General features: G+C 48.5%; 9 protein-coding genes and 1 non-coding gene across 10 annotated transcripts; 6 read left to right on the forward strand and 4 right to left on the reverse strand.

The window, feature by feature from the left end:
• Positions 1–635: 635 nt before the first annotated feature.
• Positions 636–1,736, forward strand: F4812DRAFT_462154 (uncharacterized protein; the record flags this gene model as incomplete). Its single annotated transcript, XM_047937991.1, has 6 exons — positions 636–695; positions 760–786; positions 954–976; positions 1,068–1,195; positions 1,256–1,512; positions 1,566–1,736. The coding sequence occupies 6 exons, from the start codon at positions 636–638 to the stop codon at positions 1,734–1,736; spliced, it is 666 nt and encodes a 221-aa protein (XP_047787143.1).
• Positions 1,737–3,127: 1,391 nt separating this feature from the next.
• F4812DRAFT_462155 (uncharacterized protein) lies at positions 3,128–5,137 on the forward strand (the record flags this gene model as incomplete). Its single annotated transcript, XM_047937992.1, has 1 exon — positions 3,128–5,137. One exon carries the CDS (start codon positions 3,128–3,130, stop codon positions 5,135–5,137), a length of 2,010 nt encoding a protein of 669 aa, XP_047787144.1.
• A 1,077-nt stretch (positions 5,138–6,214) lies between these two features.
• On the reverse strand, positions 6,215–7,384 carry F4812DRAFT_141291 (uncharacterized protein). Its single transcript, XM_047929631.1, has 3 exons — positions 6,999–7,384; positions 6,755–6,950; positions 6,215–6,675 (listed from the first exon to the last, which is right to left on the reverse strand). The coding sequence occupies exons 1-3, from the start codon at positions 7,153–7,155 to the stop codon at positions 6,396–6,398; spliced, it is 633 nt and encodes a 210-aa protein (XP_047787145.1). The 5' UTR covers positions 7,156–7,384; the 3' UTR covers positions 6,215–6,395.
• A 508-nt stretch (positions 7,385–7,892) lies between these two features.
• On the forward strand, positions 7,893–9,539 carry F4812DRAFT_141178 (metallo proteinase). Its single transcript, XM_047929630.1, has 3 exons — positions 7,893–8,130; positions 8,215–8,300; positions 8,361–9,539. The coding sequence occupies exons 1-3, from the start codon at positions 7,991–7,993 to the stop codon at positions 9,176–9,178; spliced, it is 1,044 nt and encodes a 347-aa protein (XP_047787146.1). The 5' UTR covers positions 7,893–7,990; the 3' UTR covers positions 9,179–9,539.
• F4812DRAFT_440582 (uncharacterized protein) lies at positions 9,300–11,310 on the forward strand. The gene is made up of 2 exons (XM_047935154.1): positions 9,300–11,026; positions 11,093–11,310. Exon 1 carries the CDS (start codon positions 9,901–9,903, stop codon positions 10,738–10,740), a length of 840 nt encoding a protein of 279 aa, XP_047787147.1. The 5' UTR covers positions 9,300–9,900; the 3' UTR covers positions 10,741–11,026; positions 11,093–11,310.
• Positions 11,311–11,711: 401 nt separating this feature from the next.
• F4812DRAFT_440583 (uncharacterized protein) lies at positions 11,712–14,188 on the forward strand. The gene has a single exon (XM_047935155.1). The coding sequence runs from the start codon at positions 11,953–11,955 to the stop codon at positions 13,774–13,776; it is 1,824 nt and encodes a 607-aa protein (XP_047787148.1). The 5' UTR covers positions 11,712–11,952; the 3' UTR covers positions 13,777–14,188.
• A 145-nt stretch (positions 14,189–14,333) lies between these two features.
• F4812DRAFT_462160 (glycoside hydrolase family 31 protein) lies at positions 14,334–19,367 on the reverse strand (the record flags this gene model as incomplete). Its single annotated transcript, XM_047937993.1, has 4 exons — positions 14,334–14,729; positions 14,897–15,943; positions 16,661–17,695; positions 17,763–19,367. 4 exons carry the CDS (start codon positions 19,365–19,367, stop codon positions 14,334–14,336), a joined length of 4,083 nt encoding a protein of 1,360 aa, XP_047787149.1.
• F4812DRAFT_t133 lies at positions 16,390–16,460 on the reverse strand. Its single transcript has one exon. It is a non-coding gene; the product is annotated as a tRNA-Gly (tRNA).
• Positions 19,368–21,529: 2,162 nt separating the features above from the next.
• On the forward strand, positions 21,530–22,664 carry F4812DRAFT_440592 (uncharacterized protein). The gene has a single exon (XM_047935156.1). The coding sequence runs from the start codon at positions 21,876–21,878 to the stop codon at positions 22,341–22,343; it is 468 nt and encodes a 155-aa protein (XP_047787150.1). The 5' UTR covers positions 21,530–21,875; the 3' UTR covers positions 22,344–22,664.
• Positions 22,665–25,328, reverse strand: F4812DRAFT_440594 (alpha/beta-hydrolase). The gene is made up of 2 exons (XM_047935157.1): positions 24,376–25,328; positions 22,665–24,294 (listed from the first exon to the last, which is right to left on the reverse strand). Exons 1-2 carry the CDS (start codon positions 24,601–24,603, stop codon positions 22,921–22,923), a joined length of 1,602 nt encoding a protein of 533 aa, XP_047787151.1. The 5' UTR covers positions 24,604–25,328; the 3' UTR covers positions 22,665–22,920.
• Between the last annotated feature and the right edge of the window lie 1,793 nt (positions 25,329–27,121).

A 27,121-nucleotide genomic window follows, 5' to 3' on the forward strand; every position in this document is an offset into this window, starting at 1 on the left:
CCTTAAATGTTAAAGGTACTTAACGCAAGCAGGGAAGGAAGAGTCGCGATAGGGTCCAAAATTTATGGGCGAAAGGTGCGTATTGTCCTAGGTATATTGTTTACACAGTACTTCGGCCCTGCCATTATTTAAACACACATAGTACATACCAGGTAGGTAAGTAAATGTAGGAGGTAAGTATGTGATAATGTAGGTAATAGGTACCTACTTCCATTAGGATATGTAGGTGGTCAGGTAAGTACATCCGTATTATTTATTTTAGTCCCATAGAAATTTAAAGTGAATCCATTTTTTTAATGGAGGGGGAGAGGGGGAGGAAGAAAAGGAAGCACCAATTCTCCTGCCGTACCTACCTAGCTACCTAGCTGATTGTACCAGCCTACCTAACGTACTTACTGATTGTACACGACCCCCCGCCTAATATATAAGCAAGCTCACCTTTCTCGCTGTCGCGTCCCGACCGAATGCCTCCCTCCCTTCCGTTTCCTCTTGACCATATTCTTCCCGTTCAGTAGAATCATTTCGTCGTTCGATCAATTTACTCCAAAGTTATTACACAGATCCAATTGATCATTTTCAACCGATTCCACCTGCATCCCTCGCAACGCGTTACCAATCCAGCAAATCCTTTCGAAATGGGTCCCAAGAAGGCAGACGGAGCTCCCAAGCCTAAGAGCACTCACGCTTCCTACCAGGTATGTGCAACGACAACTCAACCCGGCATTTTACTGGCCCATCTGGTGTACTAACATGTTATAGGATATGATTACCGATGCTATTGTTCATGTACATATTCCCATTCCTTTGCATCCGGCGCATCGTGTGTTTGGTATGAGTGGTCGGCGCTGCATGCCAGGTGGTCATTGTCTAGCGCTGCCACTCAACCTTATACCATTGGTGCAATCTAATTAGATTTATTGAGTGAGCTTGCTGACGCGTCTTATCGACTGTAGCTCAAGGAAAGAAATGGTTCTAGGTAAGGAAAACCTGTGCACCCTTGGTCATCATGTCCACTGTTTTAGTGGTCGCGTTCACCCTCCGATCGGATCGTGCTGACTATATCATAGCCGTCAACAGCTCAAGAAATATGTTCGAGCAAACAATACCATCAACGTCACGGATAAGATGTTCGACTCTCTGTTTAACAAGGCCTTAAAGGCTGGCGTTGATAAGGGTATCTTCGAGCAGCCCAAGGGTATGCCACGCCTTATGCTCATCTATTTACCATATTTACCTATGTACTAATTTACTATAGGACCATCCGGAGGTACTAAGCTGTCTAAGAAGTCCAAGCCTGCCGCAACTAAGCCGGCTGCAAAGAAGGATACCGAGAAGGACGCTACCAAGAAGGCTGCCCCGAAGAAGGAAACAGCCACCAAGAAGGCTGCTGCTCCCAAGAAGGCTGCTGCTCCCAAGAAAGAGAAGGAGGCTGGCGAGAAGAAGCCCGCAGCAAAGAAGGCTGCCGCCCCAAAGAAAGCCCCTGCTGCTAAGAAGACGGCAACCAAGAAGGACGTGAGTTGTTTACCTATGTTTCCTCGAGGCCCTGCATTAGCTAACGAGATTAGGCTCCTGCTACTGAAGACAAGCCTGCCGCTTTGGCAAAGACGAAGACCGGCCGAGTCGCCAAGACCGCGACGGCCAAACCAGCTACCAAGAAGGCGGCGCCGAAAAAGGCGGCTGCTCCCAAGAAGGAGAAGGCTCCCAAGAAGGAGGCCAAGGCTGAAGCTGCAGCATAAGCACAAGCATAAGCATTTGCGTCTTGATTTTGAGTCATTCGAATTGTGTGTTGGGGTTCGGCGGTTTAATGGCGTTCGGGGAACAGGGTACAAAGTTACGTGTGCGTCTTTACTGCGCCATGGAATTAGGCGTGTTTTTGGAAGGGTCGGTAGGGATTTCGGTGAACGGGGGCCAATAAATAGCCCCGAAGCGTTGCAGATGTGTCCGACATACCTTCAGCGGTGCCAACGGCTCGTGTGCACATCGTCCTTGCCCTCGCGGGATCATGGTTGTTTCGGTTGGATCGCACATATTCCCCCCAAGTCATGGCATCTGTTAGAGGATGGGTATGGAACTGACGACATGATGAAGTATACTTGTAATTATACCAATGAAAACGAGGGCCTCTGCACGGCTTCCGACCTTATATTTTGAAGTCTCGTCGCGGTTGTGATGTCTAAATTCTAAGTAATGGTGATTCCCGTTGACGCGTTTGCTTCTGATCTATTTACAAACCAGCAGACCAGTAAGGGGGGCCGGGGGGGGAGGTACCTATTGCGGGGATCCTCCTAGTTGCATTAGTTGCATAGTTCCTCTTAAATTAAACTGCTCTACGTAGTACGGCGCATCGTGTTAATTTTGATTGGTGCAACTGGTTGTACTGTGCATTACCTAAGGTAGGTATCACCTACATACCTACCTACCTAGTACATGTACCTAATGTACATATGATGATGTATGTAAAACTCTCCACATCTTAAACTTAAACTTATGATTTACAGATTTCAATGACGGTGTGGACCACGACTTTTCCTCCTCCATTCATTACCTAAGGTATAGCTTGTATAGCTTGTAGTATTGTACTATGTAGGTAATAAGCTCTAGGTACCGGGAGGTTTAAGGCACCCGTTGGCGCGCGCTATCGCTATCAATCGGGTTACCGCAAACCGCTAAGCAGCTACCGAAACTTCCGAAGACTTCCCACCCCCCGGCCACTTTCTCCCAGCTGGGAAGCCTTGGAAAGGCTTGATCTTACATTATCAACTTATTAACTTTATCGACTTATCAACGTATATCTAACAAGCCTTAAGACTTTAAAGTTATCCTATCCTATCCTATCAATTAATTAATACAGTATATCTTTTCCGGGTTAATATCTCATTTTTTACTGTATGTCGTAGTTTCTGGAGGGGAATCATACAAATCATACAAACCATACAACCCAACACGATAACAATAAACCTGCCACCGCTGTCATTGCTGTCACCACACTACAACGCCGATACCGACGTCGACCCGACGACTCATGTATCGCGCATCACATATCATGGCCAGCCTAACGTAGCTTCTCAACCTACCTCTGCACAGTCTACCCTCAATTGTGCTTTGTTAGGTCTTCAACTATCGCAACATGTCTTCGCGAGATCAACCCCTCAGCTCTAATAACCCGTTTCGCCGGAAGCTAGGCTATCCTACCTTCTCTACCGAAGGCGACGTCCCCGCCCCGGTACCAGCGTCGAGTTTCGAAAAGCCCTTTGACCCTATCCCACCAACGTCCTTTGCGACTTTCAAGTCTACCCCACCTGAAGATGAGGCACGCGAAGGAAGAAGCAAAGACACAACACCGGTTCAACCTAAGCCCAAGAAAGTTGTGAAAAAAGTTCGAGTTCAGTCGCCTCCTCCATCTTCACCCGAGGATACCGGACCCGTTAGCCGTTTCCCGTCCGTAAGCGATGACGAAGACGACAGCGACGAAGACCACGATGATGGGTATAATAGTGATCATAGTGACCTACCAGAGTACGGTGATCAGATTGACCTCGACACTGACTCGTTCGCTATAAAAGATCGGGATGGTTCTGGGCTTGGTCGACTTGGGTCTCCTGCGAATCCCTTCGCGAAAACCCTGGAGGATTTAGAACAATCGGGACAAGGGCAAAATGCTAAATCGCTAACAAAGGGGGCTCTCGACGTTGACTCGTTTAAAAGACTTTTGTTAACAGGACATGCAAACTTTCCAGGTCGTCCATCCGCGTCAGCGCCTGAATTAGGCGGGGATCTGAGGGTTCAGTCCTCCTCCTTACATGGCCGAGAGACTAGCACGGACGCACGTCCTAGATCACGCCAGTCTATATTTGATACAGTACCTCCTAAAGAAACCTCCCAAATCTCACAACCTATTACGGGAGCGGAAGATTCCGGAGAGAAAAGAGGCGCCCTACTTCCGTCTCCCTTTTCCTCAGCTCCTCTCTCTTCAATGAAGAAGAAACCACCACCGCCCAGCTCGCGACATGGAAAACTGATCAAGATCGAATTAGGCGCAGGTATAGAATCCCATACGACTAGAAGTCCAACACCTCCTATATCTACGAATCTTACCACCATCCCTCCTTTTGACCCGTCACGTAAATCCAACCCTCAGGCTAACACCCCGTTACAATCTCCGCTCCTACCAACTGATGTGAACAAACCCCTCCCGCTAACACCTTTCCGTCCCTCCGTGGAAGAGGCAGTTGATTCCCCATTCGATCGCGAAGCTATAGGCAAGGTCCCTGAACCTTTCACCGATCTTCGGGCGAATCCTGAACCGCCCATGCCTCCCTTAGCTTCTCAACCCCATTCTGAGTCGAATGGCATCACGCAGTCTCGCAAACCCGCAGCCCCGCCACCACGTCGGCATGGAAGAAGCGATAGTAGAGCGCCTTCCATTAACACAACGAATGCAGATGAGGATACCCCGCCGAGATCGTCGATAGAGTCGAACCGGTCCCGAACCGATAGTCTACGCACGAATACCAACATGGCTAATAATCCGAACGTACCTGCTCCGCCACCTCCTCGCCGGCCGAACCATGCTAGGCACGGGAGTTCGTTTAAGAGTCCAAGTCAAGCAAACTCTACGCCGGTATCTGCTACGGCGTCAACCGAAAACGAGCGCAATGTAATGGGAACCAGTCTTGGGTCCGTAAGTAAGAGTGGGCAGATAGAGGCCCAAGGTAGTCCAGCGACTATAATCACAAATAAAGACGGCATATCCAAATTATCCCCGCCGCCTCCGCCGCCCACAAGGCAAGCAAGTACCCGACGTCCACCAAGCGTCAAAAGTGTAGACCTTGGCAACGGGTCTAACACAACTAGGCGAGTTAGTAGGGAGAAAGACGGGGGAGTGCCACCGCCCCCACCCCCTCCAAGGCAACGGGGGAGTAGTCGTGCAAGCGTGGAAAATCCAGCTGTACTTGCTGAGAGCACAGGGAACACAAGTGGTGATACTCAGAAAGAGGCTACAATTACCCAAGCCAATGCCGAGGCTGTGGCTGTGGCCGATACAAAACAAGGGGCGGAAATACTGGCAGATCTCGATGCGTTACAAAGGGAAGTTGACGCCCTAATGGGAAGATATGGAAAATCCGGTGGGAGCTGAAGAGGGAAAAAAAACAAAAACAAAAAGAATAACACCTCACACAATTTTTGGAAACAAAATCAAACTAGGAAGCTCTCGTAATGAGAACCAACAGAGATCCACGAGGAGTGTACGAATACCCTCAAAGGAAGAAGACCGGAAGGTTATTTAGCGTGGTTTGGACCGGTTCCTCCCTCCGTCTGGATATGAGATACGAACCATGCGTCGCACAAAGTATGAACGTTATATATGATTCTTGTACAGTAGGTAATTGTTAATGCTGGGGGGCGGCCAGACATCCGGATACAGCGGCTCCCCGGCCGGAAATCATAGCGCAGTGCAGTGCAGTTGTCCCGGACCATGGGGAAAGAATGAAATGAAGCGTAAAGTTCAATATCTACCTCCTACCCCCTTTCTCTTTTCCTTTTTCTTTCCAAGACTACCTACCTAGGTACCTAAGAGGTAGGTAGTCAGACCAGCCAGTCTAGCGCATGTATATCGGCATATTCACTACCTACCTTAGAATAGGTAGTATACCTTATACTCAAACTAGAACTACACTTAAAGTAGAACTATATACCAGCTTTAAGACTAGACTGATACAGACTGGCTCGCCGAGGTAACAGTAGCCATTTGCGACTCTATGGAACTCGTCCAGCAAGGTTCTCAATCTAGAGTAGTATATGAGTAGAAGGGGTATTGAGCCATAACATACATAGTCCTCCTGATTTGACTTCTCTTCCCTTTTTCATAAGAGGTACCTAATATTTTTTTTTCTCAGTATTTCGACCCTTAACTTAGAGAAACGAATGCTTCCTTAGGTAACTAACCCCATTATATGTTCTATGGAACCCGTCCTTCAGCTACTGCTTTCCGGTCTCTGAACAGATTATCTCTTCTCCTCCTTCTTCTTCTTACGTATATCTATTACCACAGGGGGGATATCGAGGCGGTTCTTTATCAATAATTCGAGGAATTATATCATCTTGCGTTGAGACCTCCCCGGATCCAGCAGGTAGCAACTATCGCGGCTTGGCAATGGAGATCTTTCGTTATCATGGCAAGATTAGAGGTATCTTCTTTTCACCTAACTACCTACCTAGTATAATTACTACTATTAGATCTTGCATTCAATTAACTGCTGCAATAGGAAGAAGTAAAGTTTCTACGGCGATTTAATACGCCCCGAGGGGACGAATAGGCTCGGATGTTTATGATATGACAGCCGTTAAGGTGAATTGAGTCGGCTGCTGTCCTCTTAGAGCTAACCAGTTGCTATCTACCACTTCTCAGGCGATGAGAGGGGGGAATGCTGAGCGTAGATCAAGATGGCAAGGCTCTCCAGGACCTGCCGATCGAGGACGCTGATTAATCGCCGTCTTTGGCTCACATACGTCGACGCAGTTTTGATAGGTGGCATAATCACTCGTTTATCTCGACGTATGCTGTCGGGAAGTACGGGGTCTTTCCGAGAGAGCTTGAGCTTAAGGTGACCAGCGATGGTAACAACGCGCAATGATAGGGGCGGAGGAACTAATCCAATAGAGCAGGTGGTAGTACTAATCGATGTTGTATTAGACTTGAGGCTCGAAGCTAAAAGGCGGGACCTGAGGGAGACCAGGATATGAATTGCCTTACCGCCCGCTTCTCGAGCCCCAAAAGAAGCATTTCACGGCATTTTCCTCCCCGCCCCAACGGTTCCTACTCGTATAAGCTTCGATATATGCGCCAAGCCAAAGGAGCCGATGGAAGTCAAGGAAGGTCGGGAATGCTGTGGGTGACTTTGGACGGCAATTCAATAGGCCCGCATATATCGACGATAGTTGAAAGAGGACTATAGTAGCAGTCTTAGCGAGATCGGGAAGCTCTAACAATTACACACCGGGAAAAAAACCGAGATTTATGATATCTTGGAGATCATGGTAGTCAGTTGCATGGCATCGAATCCTAGCTTCTCGATTCGCAATCCAGCGCTTGTCGAAGATCCGGTCACTTTCTCCCGGGTTGATAAGCATTCTGAGGGCCAAAGACCCGGGCATTTCAGGCCCCCTGCGGCGACGTGTCTTAGCCTATCATACCCAAGATCCGTCGCTGCCGGATAAATTGTCCTGGGTATCTGCAAAACGCCAATGACTGGTTTTCTTCTCGTCGTGCCTTGGAGAATCGATCGATAATTCCATGCGCTAAGGGGACAATTATAAGTGCCTCCCTAAATAAGGGAGATTGTTATTCGTACCTGATGGAGAGGTTACAATCAACGAATGGGGTCGCTAGTTTAGTAGCTCTGCCGTCGTTTCCGACAGGACGACAATGTTGACAAAGCTAAGCGAAAATGCCATGCTATCTTACCTCCCGCCGGACCTGTAACGATCTCCTTCCGAAGTTGGAAGACGGCTTGTTATCGCCCATACGATTTCTCCCTGGACGTGTTCCTGCAGTATCGCCTCTAAAGCGAACGCGTAGGGTCGTTACACTAACGCGGCTCTGCCTGAATTAGGATGCTGGTCACTGGTTATATTGTTAGTGCTGGAGACACATCACGGCGTTACTTCGACTACCGTGTTTATGTGGCTGTGAGTGGTCATATCGCCGTCGAGTGTATGATTCCACCGGCTTGGCGTCTGGTTTCAACACTTGAAGAAGACAGCATTCTCCTACCCTGCTTTGCAGCTTCCTGAATGTGTCTAGAAATAAAATTGTCGTTCTAGAGACATACTTCAGGCGGAATATTCGAGCTCGACATTTTGTACTCGCTGGATATATAAGGCTCCCTTTCTCTCCTCGAAGTAAGAAGAAAATTCGGATCAGCAGGCAGCTCCAACAAGATCTTCCAGCAGCTCATAGCCAGTTCAACGCAATCTACATATCTTCAAGATGAAGTTCGCCACCGGTATCTCGCTATTCGCCTCTCTGGCCAGCGCTCTTTCGGTCGACCTAAACAAGCGTGACTCCCCTCTCGATGTCAAGCTTGAGATGGTTGGCAACACAGCCGTTAAGGCTAGCATCACCAACACGTACGTAGAGACCAAACTCCAGGGAACTCTTCTACTCTCTGTTGAGCTCTAATAGGCTGACCAGAACTAACTCGATATTTTTAGTGGCGCTTCTGACTTGAAGGTATTCAAGACGGGTACCTTCCTCGACGAGAATGCAGCCACTGAGAAGGTTGCTATCTACCAGGGTGGTGAGTTTCTCTTGAATCCGTCACGGTCTGTTAGAGACGACTAACGGAGAGATTCGCCAGGTAACAAGGTTCAATTTGACGGCATCCGTCTGCGTGTGTTGACTACTGGACTTGACGAGGATGCTTTCAAGACAATCGCTGCTGGCGAGACTGTTGAGGCCACCTTCGACGTCGCTCAGGCTTACGACCTTAGCGCTGGTGGCAAGTATGATGTTGTCTCCTTGGGAGCTCTATCATACGCCGAGCTTAACACCACCGACATTGCCGGCATCTATTCGGTCGCTGGAAGTACCATCACCGCCGAGGTCGACGGTGCTGCCGCCAAGGAAGTCCGCCGCCGCTTCCACGCTAAGCGTCTCGCTGTTCAGTCCGACTGCACCGGAACTAAGCGTACCGCTACCACCACGGCCATCAGCAACTGCCGTGCTCTAGCTTCAGCCGCCCAGACCGCTGCGACCTCAGGTTCGGCTTCTAAGCTGACCGAGTACTTCAAGTCGAGCACTAGCTCCACGCGCAGCACGGTTGCTAGCTTCTTCTCGAGGGTGGCCAGCCAATGTAGCAGCACTACCTCGGGCGCAAGACTCTACTGCTCCGACGTGTATGGCGCATGCTCGAGCGGTGTCCTAGCGTACACCCTTCCATCGGCCCAATACGAAGTCAACTGCAACCTTTACTTCACCGCGCTGCCGGCCCTGTCCAGGACTTGCCACGCCCAAGACCAGGCGACGACAACTCTCCACGAATCGACCCATCTTTACGGCACCGAAGACTACGGCACTTATGGATACCAGGGTGTTCGCAGCCTTTCTGGGTCTCAGAACCTGAACCACGCCGACACCTATGCGCTTTTCGCCAACGCCATCTACGTTGGCTGTTAAACGCGTTGCTGCTCATTGGTTCCACTGTTGAATAAAGGGGGGGGAGGGGGTGGGCTTCTAAGGTTTGGGCATGGAAGGATGGGTAACTTTTAGGGGAAGACAAAAAGCAAGAACAGAAAGGAAACAAAAAAAAAAAAAAAAAAAAAAGACGACATCCCTAAAAGAGCTTAATCTTTCTCCTTTTCCCTAGAAGGAGCTTGTCAAAGGAAACATTGTTTCGTGCACTGCCTTCTCCCGATAGTGGGACAAAGCCCGCAAGAAGGCGGGGAGCGAGCGCAAACTTCGCTTGGATACAAAGGCGGAATTCACGTGTTACTCTCTGATTGTTTTGTTTTTAAAAGGTGCAAATAAATGTTTTCACCCAGTATCACAAGGCGATTGTTTCGTCTGATAGGCATCAGCTTTGCAAGTGACGTGGATTAAAAACAGAAAACCACACGTGTTCAGGGGTACGCGAGTAACCATCACACTTTACCTCACCATCGTTACCTTAGGTAGATATTGGTTGGCCATTGCGTTTAATTTAGATTTTACCATCCCTCAGGAAGGGTGTTTCTTACCACTTTAAGTTTTGATCAGCGAACCTCATATTGGGTCCGCTCAAGCAGGACCGGGCTCGGTTTTCTTGCCGTCCTACTTTTTGGCCTGTTAATCCCCTTCTGCTCTGTGCGGTGCACTTACTTTTCGCATACCTTTCTCTGAGGTACATCTAGATAATAATCATGCAGCCTTGGCAGGCATCGACTACACAATACGTACAACATCAGACAGAACCGCGAATATGTCAAGATAATTTGATGCATGACATGCGCGACGCTAAGAATACTGTCGCGCTGTTCGCCGACTATATCGATCGCCTACGGCCTGAGATTCCCCGGCCGCACAGCACTGCCGATCTCCTCGGCCTTTCGCCGTCCCTCGTTAGCCGCCAGGAATCCACCAGCTCTGCAGACGGGTCGCGCAGAGGTTCATCGAAGCGGCATCATAGAAGTGTTGGGAAGGAATGGGCGGGGTCGCCTCAGGGGACACTTTGGAACCAAATCAGCCAAACACTCCAAGACGTCGCGGCCGAATTACCGGACGCTAACCAAACGGCGATACAAGAGTTCATCAGCGCCCCAGAGATATTGAAGCTCGGGAATGAGTTTGTGCACTACTACCGCCAAGGTAGCAATGCTAGGGAGAAGCCATACTGGGCAGCAGAAGACCTATTCTTCGACCTCCAGTCGGTGAAGCAGGGCGACGTGGCGGCTGACAGGTGGACACGCGTGCGGCTAGAGAAGAGAGCAGGATGGGACCTAGCAGACCACCTCGCACGTTTCGTACTGTTGGCCGACAACTTCCGCAGTCAGGCGAACCGTCAGGACTGGAACACATGGGGCGAGGGCTTCGTAAGGCAAGTATCGTTTTACTTGTGCATCTTGCGATGTTTTACGATCAGAGATGCTGAGCAGCAGCGACAAACTGCACGGGAGACTACGCGAGATCGTGACTCGAAAATATTGACGAAACGAAGATCCAACAATAGCGGTAGTAGCAAGGTGTCCGGTCACAGCAAGTGACGATGATGTCGTAGGAAAGAAAGTAGTAGTATGGGATTACGCGTTTACTAGATCCATACTACATTATGTTAGGTAGGATCCAATGCCGGGATACATACTAGGATACATGTACGAAGGAAAGGAGGAGGACCTGAGAGGCTAAGTATCGAAAGCGTTATGCGGATGCCGGTGACATGGTGACTCTCTAATCAAGTTGACTGGCAAATGAGGAAATCTGGCTACCTCCTAAGGAATGCATGTGCTGCTTTCGAGTTGACATTAAAGCTACCTAACCTAACCTAGGTACCTAAGGTATCATTAGCAATGCCACTCACCACGCCTAATGATGCTTCTGATATGCGAGGCGACGAACACTTCCACTCTTACACTCTGATGAGAGGATTAGGTGATTAGTGAAAGGTGTATGTATGGAGGGACGGGATGACGATGGCTACGGAGGTAGTTGGTTCCAAATAGCTCTAAGTAATCAATTGAATAAGTCCGATTGGTTTGAATCAAAATGACCGAAATCTTCATCAGGAGGGAGATTATAGAAATTGTAGAGTAGAAGTTGTAGAGGTGAAAATATACAGAGGCGAAGATTACAGGAGGAGTTTACCTTAGGTAGGCGAGTACATTAGGTACCTAGTACCTAAAGGTAAGGTAGGTGTTGTATGCTTGCAGGTGGTTACCTAACACTAACCTTATGCAGAGGTATATTAGGTACACCATCTCTTTAAAAATGTACCTATTTTAAGAGGCTTCGGGTAAGGTAAGATGCATGCTTTGCATATGGCCTGCGGTAAGGTAGCCTGTAGGTACCTGATCTGACGAGGTAGGAGGTACTTGCCTCTTTGTGGGGGAATACCTATTAAGCCCCACTATCCCATCGACGCGGTTTTGAAGGCAGGGAAGGTTGATCCACGTATTTTTTTAGCCCAGCACCTGCAAAACATCTTTTAGAGGTAGGTACCTAACTGCCCACTGAAGCCATGCCGTAATTTTGGAAGTTTCCTACATGTACTGCATGTACTTACTGTGCATCCTCTTCCTCTAGTTACCTACTTCACCTTCCTACCTCACCTTTTTAATTCTCGACATTGAATTCTCGACTTTCAATCTACTTATTAGGTATTTTTCTGTCCAAGACGTCGTCGCGCCTTTTAATTACGCCCAAGTTTGGCACTCCTACAAGTAAATTAATCTATTCTCGTTATTCAACAATCCCCCGTCATGGAGGAGGAATCTGATATTGAGGACCACACCGCGTCGGATCGCAGTGAGGAGGAATCCGGTGAAGACCTTGGCAACTATGACCCCGACGATTCCGACTCAGAAGATGTCAACAATTTCCTAGATATGGAAGCTGCCGAATCTGAGAACGAGTATGACGAATTGAATGATACATCTACCGCCGCGGAACCGTTTTATTTCCCACAATTCAGATCATTACCTCCTGAACTTCGTGCCCATGTCTGGGAATTCTTCGACCTGGATCTTAGAGAGAAAGCCCGAGTATTTCGCATGTTTGTCATGACAAGCCCGGTGCAGTTCTGGAGAAGCGCAGGTCTGATAGAACAGACCGCCCCCGCAAGAGCAATGCTAGCTACCCATCGCGAAAGTCGCGCCCTGGCATTGAAATTCTATCCCGACACTCTTGACATACATCTAGGGAGTGGTGTTATTCGTTATAATAGCGAAAGGGACATCGTACTTCTCTCTATAAGCTCTATCCTTCGTCCCGCTCACTTGGAAGACCTCTTTTCCTCTCTTGGAAGCACCAAAAATATTGCCTTTGATGGCCTTCGAGAAGCTAATAAAGCCATACTCTATCCGAGGCTGGCGGCTCATCCGACGCTGAAAGCGGTATTTCACTGTCATGGTAGTCATGAGTATCCCAACGATGAGCTAAGATGGTGCGCGTCCGATTTAGTACAGCGCTTCTGCATAGAGCAGACAGAGCACGACCCAACGCTCGGCCCCCAGACTCTGAGGTCCATGTTTTGCTGGCCCGATCTCGAGAACCACCGAAAGTTTGCTGAAGAGCATGCTGCTGAAGAGCATGTCCAAACTCTCGCTGAGAACTCCAACCCTTTGACAATTTGGACCATGGTCGAATTCGCATTTGATGAAGAGCTTCGCCTCTACCAATCCCTCAAGTCCGGAAGGCTGCTGCCTTCAGATTGGGACACCGATGTGCCGTTCGATTCGTCAGACGACGATGAGTATGAAAGCGAGGGAATAGATGATGCGACAATCGAAAGCAATAGCGCCTCAGACGAGGAGGAGGATGACGATGATTTGGTCGTGCAATCTAATTCTGATGAAGATGATTCGTCTGTCTTCAACGGATTTTCTCCCATTCAGGACGATAATATCCATCTCTATCTAGACGGTGAAATGGAAGGTGGAAAATTCTCTAGCCTCGAGCCCGAATCCCCTCGTCGCCATCATGATGCTTCGGAACATGGTCTTTCTGACGAAGAACCAGTCCAGAAGACAGCCCGACGCAAACGTCGTATCGTGTCTTCGGATGACGAAGATGAGTCTGCCAATGAGAATGACGAAGAGGTTCGAATATCGTCCCAATCTGCTAAACGAAGTCGCGTTATACTTTCGGATACTGAAGATGAGGACGGTGATAAGAGTGAGAAATCATCTCGACCTGCCAAAAGAAGTCGCGTATTCCTTTCTGATACTGAAGAAGAGGATGACGGGCATACGGATGAAGACGCCGAGAAAAACCGCAACAGTGTGCGCGAGTCAGAGTCAGAGGAGTCTGGCGAATCCGAGGATGAGGAACCTGTGAAGACGAAGCCGATGTCTCTATTTGAGAAGCTAAACCAGTTCCGCCAGGAAAACCCCATCCCATCGAATTTAGATACTGGCTCGGATGTTGAAGCATCGATGGGCAGTGAAGGTTGGGATGGAAACGACTATGCTGGATTTCCAGATGATGAAGTCGAAGATGAAGATGGGTTACTAGGAAATGGTAGTCAGGTAGCGGAAATGCCCGAAGAGCATCTTGATGAAGATGAAGATGATGAGGGGTGGTAATAGCCTATATGACATGGCGTAGGAACCCAGGAAACAATGGCTACCTTAGGTAGATATGGAGCAGGTCTTACATTCGGAAGGGTAGCACTTACGTTGCATGCGTTGTATGGAGTTTCGAATGGTTTTAACGAGCCAAGGAGTACATACGTCCTGGATTTAGTCTAAATTCGCTTGTTGCTTCGCTACGTCGGGCATTTGCATTTCTAAGTTAATGCGGTTTATTCATTTTCAGATTTGGAGTACGCGCTGGTTTCAAAACGCAATAATAAAAGCCATTGACGGTTATAAATGCATTCCCTCATCAGCATTGGCGAGGTCTTTAAGAGAATAGGGAGAGCAATCGGATTTTAAATATATCTTGTTAGTCATTACGAGGACATGGAGGAGCTAATTAATATAATCCTATCAAGTTTCTCGGAGCGTATAATTACCAGAAGTAGGCGTGTTGTAGAATAGGTAATATCACTAGAAGCCGGCAACTCCCCAAGGGCCTGGTATTTCGGGTGACTTTGCTTTGAATTGCCTCTTCTGTCAAGGACAGCCATCGTATTCCTACTCTATCCTAACTTGCCCTCACCACTCCGCGGCCTCCCCTCATCACGCAGCTGGCCCTCTATCACGACTTCCTCGCCCCTATCTCTCCCATCATCACTCTTCCGGCGATCCAGCAACAGCCACAGACCGAATACGACCGCGGTAGACGGCAGCGTAAACGCCCAATACACCCAGAACCCGGGGTTCTGAACGACGCCGGCGGCGGATTCGGCGTGCCAGTCTAGCGACGGCAGCGCGAATAGCGCGGCAAAGAACGTCGCGGGCAGGAACGCCATCGTCATTATCGCTACCGTCCGCATGCTCGAGCTGTCGCGCCGCGCCGCCTCTGCGATCCTCCGGCCAGCATCTGCGAGCTCGGCATTTGTTGCCGAGTCCTCGTGCGTTAGGAGTGCGAAGAGCTTTTGCGGGACTCGTTAGTTGAAATTGCTTATTTGCTTGTTTCTGTCGCTAGATACCTAACTATATGTCTTGCGGGTAAGGGGAAAAGGAGGGGAACGGGAAGAAAAAAAAAAGGAAAAGGAAAAAACAGAAAGCAGAAACAAAAAAGTAGGAATCGGAGCCTTACCACGGTCGAAAGACGCTCGGCGCGCTCCTTCAGGTATTTTAGGTATTCCTGTGAGGCGTGCATGCGCCTCCTTAATAGAGGTATAGTTGCTATTAAACGCCGTGTGCTTTCGTCCCCGACTGCTGCTGCATCTGGCATCAACGCACTGTCGAGGACAAAGTCCAAAACGACATCTATTAGGCGGAAGTGACGCTCGTTGTTAGCGATGTGGTTTAACACCTCGCCAACGTCCTTGATATAAACTGTAATTGATTCCATCCCTAGACGCTCTTCGATACTACTAGAGTGCCGGCTGTAGCCCGTCTCGCGCTCTGTTAGCCGTACCATATGCGCCCGGTACGAGATTTCGCCGTCGAACATGCAGCACACGCTTAATGCCGTTACGTATGCTAGAAGGAATGGCGATCGTAGGTGTTCCTGGTGCCGCCTCAGCACGTTAACAAACCAGGCGGCAGGCGCGCTGCTACTGAAGCTATGCTGCTGTCGTAGAATCCACAACGCGTGCGTCTGTAGGGTCTGCTGGTTAAACGTCCATACCAGCACGAAATTAGACGTCCCGACATAATATGTGTCGACATCCGCCGTCGCGTCCTCTTGTCCCTCGACCTTGTCGTAAATCGCAGAGGAAGAAGGAAAATAATGGAAACCGTCATATTCGCTGCGCAAAAGCCATAACGCCGCCGGGCTCATGTGCATCGCGTCGACGAGGCCGAGAAAGATGTCTTTCGTGACCCAGAGCGACGGAAAGGGGGTAGACCATGACTCCAGCCGGCTGTCTATTACGACTAGTTTGAGGGAGGCAGCTGGCGGCGCAGCTGTTGCACTTTTGTGTGAGTTCTCACTACCAGGTCGTCCCCTAAAGAACTTGGGCAAGTGACTGAGCTTCAAATCCTTCTCGTCGTACGTTATCGGCTCCTGGGGCGACGCACACATGGAAATGACGCGGAGCTTGGGGTCGGAACCGAGCGCCACGTCGCCATATCGCTGGAAGACCTCGAAGTTCTCGCGGGCCAGCTGAGCAAACTCGTCCATACTGGTGGTAGCACACTAGACCCGGAGACTTCACCAATACTATATCATAGCTGAGATGAGCACTGAGCGCGACGGTGGCTTTGTTATTTTCCCCTTCGCCTTTAATAATGTTGAGTATGGCGGAAATAATAAAGCATAAAAGTGATTGAAACGCCAGCCATCAGCCACTCGACAACCTCACAGGTGATCTTGTCTCCAGAAAGATCAGTGACAGTTGGGGGCTGAAACGGATGCAACTCAGCCGTGATGCTCTCCTCCCTCTAATCCCAGCACCTGCCATCCCCACCTTATGCCTCTTGCAACCTAGTAGCATTGTGCTCAACAGTGTTAGGATCCGGCGAAGGAGTGCGATGTCGAGGGGATACTTTCACATCTCCAATACGTGCAAAAAAGGAATAGAAAATGCCTGTCAAAAAAGTTAATTTGATAGATAATTCAAGTAAAAAATGTAGAAAAAGAAATGCATCAGCCGCGAATCGAACGCGGGGCCCATCGATGGCAACGATGGATTTTACCACTAAACCACTGATGCTTAGATGTTAGGCTCGTCGGATTTTGCACTACTTATAGCTGCATGCCGCTAGATACAAACAAGCACAAGTGAGAACACCAAATCTTCGGTGAACTGCTTTTCCATCTTGTTAACAAACCAAATACATATTTTTGTTTTGTAGGACATAATAGGGAGGTTATTACACACGTCCCGTATTACTTCACGTCTTATCACTTCACACCTTTTTCCTTGGAACCCTTCACTTCGACATCAATCTTCCAGATGCGCCGACTCTTCTTGTCACGTCCCAAGTCCTCAACATCTCCGCCGTTTTCTAATTTCACAGGGCGCTCTTCGCCAACGGGTAACACCAACGTGACGCCGTTCTTGACCCACAACGGCTCAAATTCGCTATATTTCTTCAAAACCACCCTGGCGCGGATATGCTCACTTGATACGCCGTAGTCGATACTAGCCTCGCAGAGCGTTGGCTTATCCGCTGGACTTACGCCGTCGTCCTCGAGCCACGTGTTGCTGAACCATTTTATCTCCGCAGGAGCGTGATCAGGACTCGAAATTTCATTACCCTTAGGCCAGTGAGGGTATCGGGCCTGCGGCGGAGGGAAAATCTCAACTCCCCGATAGTCGTCCTTCTCCATACTTGGAAATTCCGGGTCTTCCGCAGCAATGCACGTAGTTGGCCTAGGTTTTCCCGTCGAAATGACGGACCCGATACGCGCGAGTACTGGGATCGAGCTATACCAAGTCGAAGAGATCTCGTGCCATCTACCGGCTTCGAGATACTGATATGGCGCCGTGAGGTTCAAGAATCCCAGGTCGCTCCCGCTTTGATTTGGAAGGTAAACCCTTGCGCTGGAGACGCCGGGCTCGTAGACACCTGCAATGAGCAGAGAATCCCCAAACCAGTATTGAGTATCGCCTTTTAGTAACTCCTTAGTCCAGACCTCAGGGTCAGACTCATAACCCCAGCCAGTCCATCGTTGAGGTGGAATTGCCTCCTGATGAGACTTTAACATGAGCGAGTACGTATATGGTATCAGCTCGTATCTACGCTCAATCGCATCTCGAATGATTGGCGCCACAGACGGATATTGCCACGGCTCAATCACCTCGCCTATAAGGTTGTCGTCCGGATTGGTTTTGTAACAATTGATAGCGAAACGTGGCGAGTGGATGCCAAGCTGTATCCAACGGACGAGGTGCTCCGGCGTAGGTTGAGGACCTTCGAAGCCGCCAATATCGTGGCCGTAGCACTTTTATAAGTGAGCCGTAGAACTCTCAGGTGGGATCAAACTCGAAGCACTTCAGCTTAATACTTACCTGAAGCAAAGAAAACCCTGCGTTTAACGCCAACGCGTTCGCGCCTTTCATTCCTTCCCAGCTTGTTACGTTGTCGCCGCTCCAAGAGCTAGCGCAATATCGCATGGTTCCCGCTGTCGCGCTGCGGGTGAGAACGAAAGGACGGACTTTGGGTTCGATTTCGATCGCGGCATCGTGAGAGCTCTTACCCATGAGCTCAGTATGCAATGCTCTACCCCAGAACCCAACATGCTTGCGAGGTTCGCCGGGAGGCACGGCAATAGTTTCGAGTGCGCATTGCCAATCGTCATTGGGAAGATTGTATTCGTTATTATCATTCCACATGGCGTCAATTCCAACCTCTTTCAAGGCCTTTACTCCATTGTACCACCAATTATATCCCGCCTTGGAAGTAAAATCAAGATGACTACCCTCTTCGCTCTCTCCTCCTCCAGCGCTCCAGAGTCGCGTGACTGCAGTAGTCGAAGTATAGGGGTCCTTGAAGAAAGCACCAGATTGCGACAGTTCCGTATAAGCTGGATGGGTTGCCAGAACGTACGGCTTGATGTTTGCCAAAAGACGAACACCATGCTTGTGACACTCGCGCGTGAATCCCCGCGGGTCTGGGAAGCGGTGGCGATTCCAAGTGAAGACGTTCCTCGTTTTGGGCTCGGTTTCGGCTACCGTGTACCCCGAGCTCATCTGAAAAGCCGAACACGGCATGCCGTGCTTTTCACAGTTCTTGATGAAATTGAGGATGGAGTCGCATGCGCGCGGAGAGTCCTCCATACTGTATTTCATGCCACCGCCGATGTAGCCCATCATGTACCGGGGCGCAAGCAACGGGAAACCTATCAACTCAGCGTAAGATCGCACAACTTCGGCAATGGTCTTCCCAACGATAAGGTACTCTTCAAGTCCGCCGTGGGCTTGTCGGTAGACCTTGTAATGGCCCCACAGTCCGTCTAGTTCCGACCCAACAGCCCAGGTTGCTCGGGAATGAGAAGTCGAGAAGATACCGACACAACCATCGGGAGTGGCGTTTATTAGCAGAGGGATGTGCTTGTACAAAGGGTCTGTCCGGTAAGCATCGTACCCAAAAGTATCGCTTGCAGTTATATTAAACCCTCGGCCGCTGAGGTCCATCGGCGCGGCCTTCTCTCCAAGCCCAACGTGTAAGCTATCCGACTTGTAAGTCGTGTAATGCGCGATTCCGGTGCCATCGACCGTATATGATCGGAAGTCTAGATCGCGATGGATCGGCTTCTTCTGGTCGTCTATAGAAAGAGAGACAATTGGCGTGTTCGACCAATTGATATCAATTTTTATATGGCCAAGGTTGATAGTTTGGGAATGCTTTTCTACGTCAACGCTGACCTCGGGGTTGACATCTCCGAGAGATGGCTTCAGACGGTTTGCGCTGGGATACGGCGGTAATGAGTGCTCTTGAGTGGTGAAAGTGGTACGAAACACATTTGGACGCAGCACTTCGAACACGAAATGACACTTTTCATGGTTGTTTTTGCCGTTGGACAAGAGCGTAAGTAAGAGAGTCTTCTCTGGGCTTGTCTCGTGTGGAGTGACCAGCTCATAATTGGTTGGTACGTATTCGTACTGCTTAAACATCTTTAAGGTCTTTATTGGAGTTGGAATAGATATCTCTTGGAGGATTTACGTTTGGTAGGATATAGTTATGGCTTTAAAAAGTATCATCTAGAGTTTGATTGAGATGATAGATAGCCACAGGGAAAGCAGGGGGAAGGAGACACATCAAATAAGTTCATCACCAGTTGCTTCTGAGCTCCGAGTGAATAGGGAAGCTTTAATGCTATTAACTCAACTTTTACAATTGCCAAGACTAATGCTCAAACTACATATTATAAGAGAGATCTCCGATGGAGGTCCGGAAGATAATCATTTACGGAGCAAGCGGAGCGGGGATGAAGGCAATGCCGCGGGGAGTGTTCAGCTTTGGAGTACTGCCTAATAGCTTCATCAAAAATATAAGTTGGAGACGACGCTTTAAGCCCTGTAAGCCAGCCAATTCTCCCACATGACTGTCTCTAATGCGTACCTAACATAGACGTACATAGATGTATGTATCCTAGCGGCACAAGGAAATCTATATGCGGGGCTGCGATCGCATACGGCATTTAACGACGGCGAGAGGATCCTCTCTCTTTTACGTCGTCGTATCCGTGGTTGGTGCTAATTTGAGGTTGTCGCGTAACCGAACCAACCAATCACGGTTGAGATCTGATCAGGTTGACCTGCTTCGGACAGAGATAGGCCGGCGGTCCTTACCGGTTCAAACTTGGTATATTACCGTAACCCTGGCGCCGAACGCTTGGATCGAAGCTAAATAAGCCAGGCACCACTACCTAAGGTATAAATAGTTTTCCTTACTTAGGTACCTAACGATATCTATAGGTCGATACTGGATTCGAAGTAGGAGTGAGACGCCGGTTACTGAAAGCCCAATTGGAGATATAACTAATTGTATACCACATTATTCGTATTTACGTCCTATATATTAATATAATTCAGAGTTTCTCTCAATTATGTAGCGCCTTTTCTTCCCCAGGCCCATCTATGCAGAAAGAGAACACCGAGTCTTCAGAGCTTCTGAAATACCACGGTACTGAGAATGGTGAATGTTTGGAATCATCTAGGGCGTAAGGAAGACGCGTCGGTATTTCATATCTGCCTATAACTTGCCGCTGTAGACTCTTCTCAATATTTTCGCTTGAGTGCACGCATTAGGTACCCCATCATCAGCAACTGACTCGCTACAACTTTCCCAACTGCATTTAGCTTGTACGCGATTGTACGCCTAGGTCACCCGCATAGAACTAACTACGGCTTATTCCGTAGCCGAGCACATGTTTAACGGGACGTTGTCATTCTCCTACAGAACATGGATCCAATGTCGTCAGAGTTGTACGTCTTACCAGTAACCCCTGGCGCTATCACAATCGTCTGAGTACCTAGGTAGGATATTGAGAGATCATCTGGTACATGAATTGTAGCTACAATGAGAGCTGGTCGTGAAGGGAGGTTCTAAAGTGATCCGAAGTGTAAAAATATTTGAATATGTCCGAATGGGTGTAGCTTGATACCTAGAATTGACGTTGTGATGTACGGAGGTTTCCGAGAAGAGGATGCACTATACTGTATCGGCATGTAAAATCGAACTCTTCGAGTTAGACAAGGAAATGTTAAAAATAAAGTCTAAATAGCAACGGAGTTTCCCTTGCATAAGTGTCTTTGTGACGTATATAGAAAGTTTGTTTACTCTAGTGGATAGTGATTGGAGTCGGTTAGGGGGCCAGTAAATACATATCCTTCGGCGCGTGGTAGCTACGAAAAGATCACTCAGATCTGAATTAACCTTCGCTGGCCTCTATACTCTTGGCTCTACTCTTGGCTCTAAACTAGAGCCTCCTAAACACTCACCTCGGGACTTGACTAGATGGACTAAGAGATCGAATATTGTGAATAGTAATCAATTTAGGCACCTGGTAAGCCTGATTCTCGAATTATGTCACAACGTGATCATGTCAGGTTTTGGGCAGAAGCTGTGTCTTGCACGAAGTGACGAAGAAACTGAGTTGTCAACTGAGAGGTAGTTGTAGGAATAGGAGGAAGAAAAATAAAATAAAATAAAATAAAAATAACCTTCGTACGAACCCTACCTAATCTTAGGAGGTATGTGCCTGTTACCTAGCAACCATCACGTTACGCATAAATACCTTACCTCTCCCCCTTATCTACCGCTTGCCATACTTTTCAACTCGAGATGGATTGTACCTTCATTTTACGTTTTTTCTCAGGAATTGAACTTAGCCCTTCTAAGATCAGCAACACGTTCCTAATGTCTCCTAGTCTTGGAAACATCGTCGACATATAAGTATAAAATCCGTCGCGCGACAACAAGTTTCCAAGGCCGACGTCTTACTCTTCCAGCGCCGTATACACCAAGCCGCTACTCCCTACCTATTAGTTAATAATAATAATAATAATCATAATTTCCGCGGGCTACATACCTAGTAAGTCCCGCTCGCTCATCGTTCTACACTTAGGTAGGTATACCCGTTAGCAAATACTCAGCAAATTCGGGATATAGATCTTCCCATGGAGAACGGGGTGAAATTTCTCGTATCCTCGGGCCTGAACACGCCGGCGGAAAACGGGTACAACATCATCCTGGACATCCTGGCCGAGATGCGCGAGCAAGGCGTCGACGTGCCGCCCGTGGTCCTCGGGCTCGTGACGCAGCTCTACGCGCGGGCGTACGCGGCGGAGCAGAGCGGCGACCGCCTGTCCAGCAAGTATGTGCTGCTGCAGGCCGAGCACAGCCAGCTCGTGGTCGAGTTCAACCGGTGCTGCCGGGACAACAACAAGGCGTGGAAGACGAAGGCGGAGACGACCCTGTACGACGACATGCAGCGGTCCGTGGACGCGCTCGTCGAGGCTAGGAGGGAGCTGCGCGGCGCCATGAAGAGCCTGTTTGACGAGCGCTTGGCTACGACCACGGAGGTGGTCGCCCTGAGAAAGGAGGTAGAGAAGCTACGGAAGGAGAATGCTGCGCTGGCGGCTTAGATACCTGCTACCGGAAACTCTGGCAAATGAAGGAATCTACCTAGGTACTGAACGGTGAATTTTTGATTCCTGGATTATGTGAATTATGCTTGCTATCGGCGTTATGTTGGATATTCGTGCAGGGACCGGCGGCAAATGCGTCGTTACCATGGTGTTTATTATTCCCGTCATTTAATTACTCTGTACAATATTCCAACTCTAATCATGTATATAGGGTACTGGAGGTATCTGTGTACTTTATGAGGGATGCGCTCCCCTTTAGGTCCTTGTAAATAGTCACATCGTTAACGCAGATGAGAGAAAGGCTTCCCCCTACGCGATATGTCGTAGAATGGAGAAACATCGGCTTCAGTTTATTAACAAACAAAATAAAGAATTTATCCAAAAGGGTATCACCAACCTAGCGTATCTAAATCTACGTAAGCTAGCCCAATTCAATCCTACGACTCTGGTATACGCGGTATAAGTTCTATCTATTTCTGACAGGTCCCAAAAACCGTAACGCAAGCCCGGATAGAAGTCGCTCCCCCGTTTCCCAGTCGCGAGGTAGAGCATTTATATAAAGCGATCATTCCCCCTATTGACGAATATCTACGCCAATGCTCCAAAAATATTCACAATGACTTTGTAAATCCTCATCGACAGTTTCCATCATAGTACTACCGCCTGTTTCGAATAGGAGTCGGTTCTGGTCATCCTCGTCCCATTTCTCCCAGTATGCTGAGCCGGTGTGGCGGTGCGTATTCGGATCGAAAGTACGGATAAAACTCGTCCAGTACGCCTGAATGACGGGGATGACTGGAACGTTAATGCCGTCATTTGTATAACTCGCCGGCGCACCCCCAGCATTTTCAGGACCCCATATTGCTGCCAGCTCTGCCGTGTGAGGTACACCTAGCCCCTGTGCGATCTGATCCGGATCCTCGACGTTGTAGTGGTAATTATATGAGCGACTGACACCATGTTTCCTCATAGCCGAGGATATATATAATGTGGGACACATATATCTCAAATCACCATAAACGTCGCTAACCTGGCGCCAGTAGCAGCCAGTACTGGGGCAGCTATCGTTCTGGTTTGGATACATTTCACTGATCTCGTCCAGCTGGTCCCGGGTTAGGTAAGGAAATTGAGCACGGAGAAATGCCTCGCTTTCAGCTAATGTCGAGGTGCTTCTAGGTGTGAAGACTGTCCCACCATTGGTATCATCGCCGTATATCACGGGTATTTTGACAAACTTGCCCTTGGCGAACGAGTTGTACGTGTAGTCCGTGAGAAAGTCGTAGTCGAGCACCGGGTTCCAAGCATATAACGGTTTCGACATCTCGCCTGGATAAGGCAAGCCTGTGTTCTGGCTCTGGAGTTCTGCGGCAGTCTTATTTCTAAGACAAGCGAGAGAGTCAGACCCCGAACATCCGACGAGTGCCGAAAGATTATTATAAAGGTACTGACTCTCATCGACGGTAAGAACAGTGGCAAAGGATACGGATTCTGCCGCAGCGGCATGGAACAAATCAGTCTTCTTGCCATTATATGCTACCATTTGAAGACTGATACTAGCGGCGCCCGCCGAATCACCGCCCAGAACGACATGTCCAGGATCGCCGCCAAATTGGGATATATTGTCTTGCACCCATTGGAGTGCTTTCCGCTGGTCGCGCAAGCCATTGTTAGGCGTAATCTCGTCCTCATGAGTGATGAATCCATACGGCCCTACACGGTAATTAAAGGTAACGACGACAATCGAATTCCCGCTCGCTTCAATCAAACCGGATCCATTAAAATTCGGATTGCTGAGGACGTTGAAACCCCCACCCTGGATGAAGAAAAATACGGGTAGTTTGGAGTGCTGAGTCGCCTCCGTCGGCGCATACACATCGAGAAACAAGCAATCTTCCGAATGAGTACTGTCTGGCGGAGAATTGCTCGTTGAAAGACAAAGCATCCCGTGCTATTACAGAAACAAATGTCTCAGCAAAGATGACCGGATAGGGAGTTTATGCCATTAGATTATATCTGGAGAAACACGCACCTGGTCAGCTATTTGTGTTGTATTGTTGCATGGAGGATCCTGCGGAGGCATAAACCTCAAATCGCCGACGGGCGGCGCGGCGTACCGGATGCCAAGCCATTGCGTGATGCCGTTCGGCGTAGCGAAACCGACGTACTTATTACATGATAAGTCGACAGTGGTATCGACGGCGAATACAAGTCGGCACAAGTGGCACAACACGAGAACAGCTACGTTTATCGTGATCATTGAAGTTCCACGAGCCTCGGAAACCCTCCGAGCGGGAACTGGACGACGTATCGCGTAGATTAAAGGGGGGTGTAGGAAAGCGGCATTATCCAAGGACCGGGTATCGCGGTGTTCATATACTCGATATATACCTAGGTAGGTAAGGAAACGGGAAGATGGTAGAAGTAAATACGGTTACTGTATGGGAACTCCCCTAGAAGGGCAGGCTAATACGCATTCCACGACATCATCTGACGGAATTCCACTACGACTTCCGTGCTCCAGGTCTGAGGTCTATTCTCACTTCCCTGTCTTCCTTGTCTCTCCTCGCCAGTGTCTCCCTCAGCCTCCCTTTTCCAAGATACGAGGCGGCGTGACCCTGCAAGCTGACAGCATTCCAAGTAGTTGGCAAGCCGATGCACCACGATGCATATTCTCTCCTAGGCCTAGACCAGAGAGAGCGAGCAGCGTTAGCAATCAAGAGCATGGGGTACGCGTGACTTGGGTTGACTTGGGTTGACTTGGGTGATTTCAGACTGTAGGAACTCGGGTGCAGACGGTAACATTAGGCGCCGCCGCTGAGCGGGTTGCGGCAACGCCATGCAGATGGACAGTATCTTGACTTGATATGGGAGATGCAAAAAGTTGGAGAAGCGAAAAGAAAAGAAAACCTTAGGTTGGTACAATAGGTACAGGTTAGGTACCTATACAAGTAAACATGTACCCGACCCAAGCTTTTTTTTGGCTTTGGCTTTGTTTTTCGGCATCGGGGTTATGGGTTTGCGGGGGAACATGGGGATTAAACTTTTTCTATTACCTACCTGTATTAGCACCTGCATTGTGATGTGCTTGCTGTGTGATTATTCTTACCTAAGGGATTGTACGACATTACGGAGCCTTAGCAGGGGTTTCTTAATAAGTTTTACCCATCTTTGCCCAATCGGCACCTTTTAAGGCTGGTACCTAGAGGTGAAGGTAGCTAACGTATCCAAGTACTTCGTACCAAGACAAATTTAATTCTTGTTCCCCTTGCAGATGGCTTGCATAGATCAGTTTAGGGGGGGATGTCAGTAATACCGATAGACCGATAGCCGTCTGATAAGTTCTCACCCGTTGAACAATAATAAAACCCCATAATCGTTTAACCCTTGACAAATCAATCCCAAATCAATCCCTTCTCACATATTACAACCCTCGGGCCTCCGATACCACGGTTCTCAATAATCGGGCCCTTGCCTTATTTCCTACCTTATTTCCTGCTTTAACTTGGACAAGATGCGAAATACGAAAGTTAGAGCTTCAATACTCTACTGCAATGAACCGTCGATGTGATGTCCGTAAACTATTCCCACAAGCGTGACGCTTATGGTACCGTACCGTACCGTACCATGCCGTACAGTATCCGGTATCTCTTGGCGACGACTCGTGGCCGGGATTGGATCTTCAGACCTATCCTATCATACTATGTTACAACCTGACAGTGTTTGTCAACGTGGAATGCAGGTACGTGCAGTAGGGTATCACATTACCTATGGATAGTATCACAGAAAGGAGCCGCTGTCTCGCATCAATTTCTTTTCGGGCGGTTTGCAACTCAGCTGAAGAAAGTGCATTTACTTGTGTGATCTGGCTAAAGCTCCTAAGGGTATTAAGAATGCGCCATCGATCTGGTGGAAATGAGGTTCATATTTAACAGCTGCCTATGACCTCTTCTTATTCACAGCTTTGGTCAAATCCATGATGTATCATACATAGAATAGAGGTAGCCCCTCGCCCAGGGTTTTACTTTTATCAATTTGCTTTTTCGAAACTTGCAGTCTGCATGTTGTAGATTGCCGATTTCGACATATTAACTTTCTGATCTAATACTATAAATATAACAGATAACTAGCAGATGAATAGTGTAAATCCCGAAGGTTGCAGCTCGTACGACCTTGCCAGCCCATTCGTCTCTTCGACCACTGGTGGTAATTTTATTTTATGCAGCAACTGATTATCATTGGTCCGTTAGGTAGTTTCTCATCTCTTAGCTGCGGCATGTCTGAGTTGAAGGTGAAATTCAACACACCCTACGTATCAATGGACGTGGGAAGGACGCGTCAGTTAAATTTGTTGCGACAGCATAGCATAATTTCGAAACGGAAAACCCCGTCAGAGCTCTTGGTGCTCTTGAAACAGTTAACGTCACTCGATTCTATGAATGTTTTCTTCAGACACGTCTGCGACGAATAATTTCAATATCTTATGATAGCTCAGTTTTCCTCTCTGGTCTTCGAGGTCATAAGATAAACCAGGGAGACCTTTCAACGACCCCGTGATACCAACAGCTTCGTGAACCAACCCGCATATTATTATCGCTGTAGGCAGTTTAAACCGACCTCGCCTGATGTTGAATGAGCCGTCGGTCTTATTATGCGCATATGTCATGATGACTATTCGCATGTTACCGCTACTATCTACGTACTAGCATTAAGATCCCCCCATATGCTTGGTTTTTCCCAATGGAACCTCCGATGAAACTTATTAGATTATACCGTCG

Source organism: Daldinia caldariorum, assembly GCF_022478825.1.
Source record: "Daldinia caldariorum strain CBS 122874 unplaced genomic scaffold F4812scaffold_17, whole genome shotgun sequence".
Taxonomy (NCBI): Eukaryota; Fungi; Ascomycota; class Sordariomycetes; order Xylariales; family Hypoxylaceae; genus Daldinia; species Daldinia caldariorum.

Coding starts and splice junctions, on each gene's coding strand:
- F4812DRAFT_141291 (XM_047929631.1), bottom strand. CDS start 7,155: ATGCCCGGGTCTTTGGCCCTCAGAATGCTTATCAACCCGGGAGAAAGT. Junction 6,951..6,998: donor AAATCTCGGTTTTTTTCCCG/GTGTGTAATTGT, acceptor CTGCTACTATAG/TCCTCTTTCAACTATCGTCG. Junction 6,676..6,754: donor TGGGGCTCGAGAAGCGGGCG/GTAAGGCAATTC, acceptor AACATCGATTAG/TACTACCACCTGCTCTATTG.
- F4812DRAFT_440583 (XM_047935155.1), top strand. CDS start 11,953: ATGGAGGAGGAATCTGATATTGAGGACCACACCGCGTCGGATCGCAGT.
- F4812DRAFT_440582 (XM_047935154.1), top strand. CDS start 9,901: ATGCAGCCTTGGCAGGCATCGACTACACAATACGTACAACATCAGACA.
- F4812DRAFT_440594 (XM_047935157.1), bottom strand. CDS start 24,603: ATGATCACGATAAACGTAGCTGTTCTCGTGTTGTGCCACTTGTGCCGA. Junction 24,295..24,375: donor CAACACAAATAGCTGACCAG/GTGCGTGTTTCT, acceptor TTTCTGTAATAG/CACGGGATGCTTTGTCTTTC.
- F4812DRAFT_141178 (XM_047929630.1), top strand. CDS start 7,991: ATGAAGTTCGCCACCGGTATCTCGCTATTCGCCTCTCTGGCCAGCGCT. Junction 8,131..8,214: donor AAGGCTAGCATCACCAACAC/GTACGTAGAGAC, acceptor CGATATTTTTAG/TGGCGCTTCTGACTTGAAGG. Junction 8,301..8,360: donor GGTTGCTATCTACCAGGGTG/GTGAGTTTCTCT, acceptor GAGATTCGCCAG/GTAACAAGGTTCAATTTGAC.
- F4812DRAFT_440592 (XM_047935156.1), top strand. CDS start 21,876: ATGGAGAACGGGGTGAAATTTCTCGTATCCTCGGGCCTGAACACGCCG.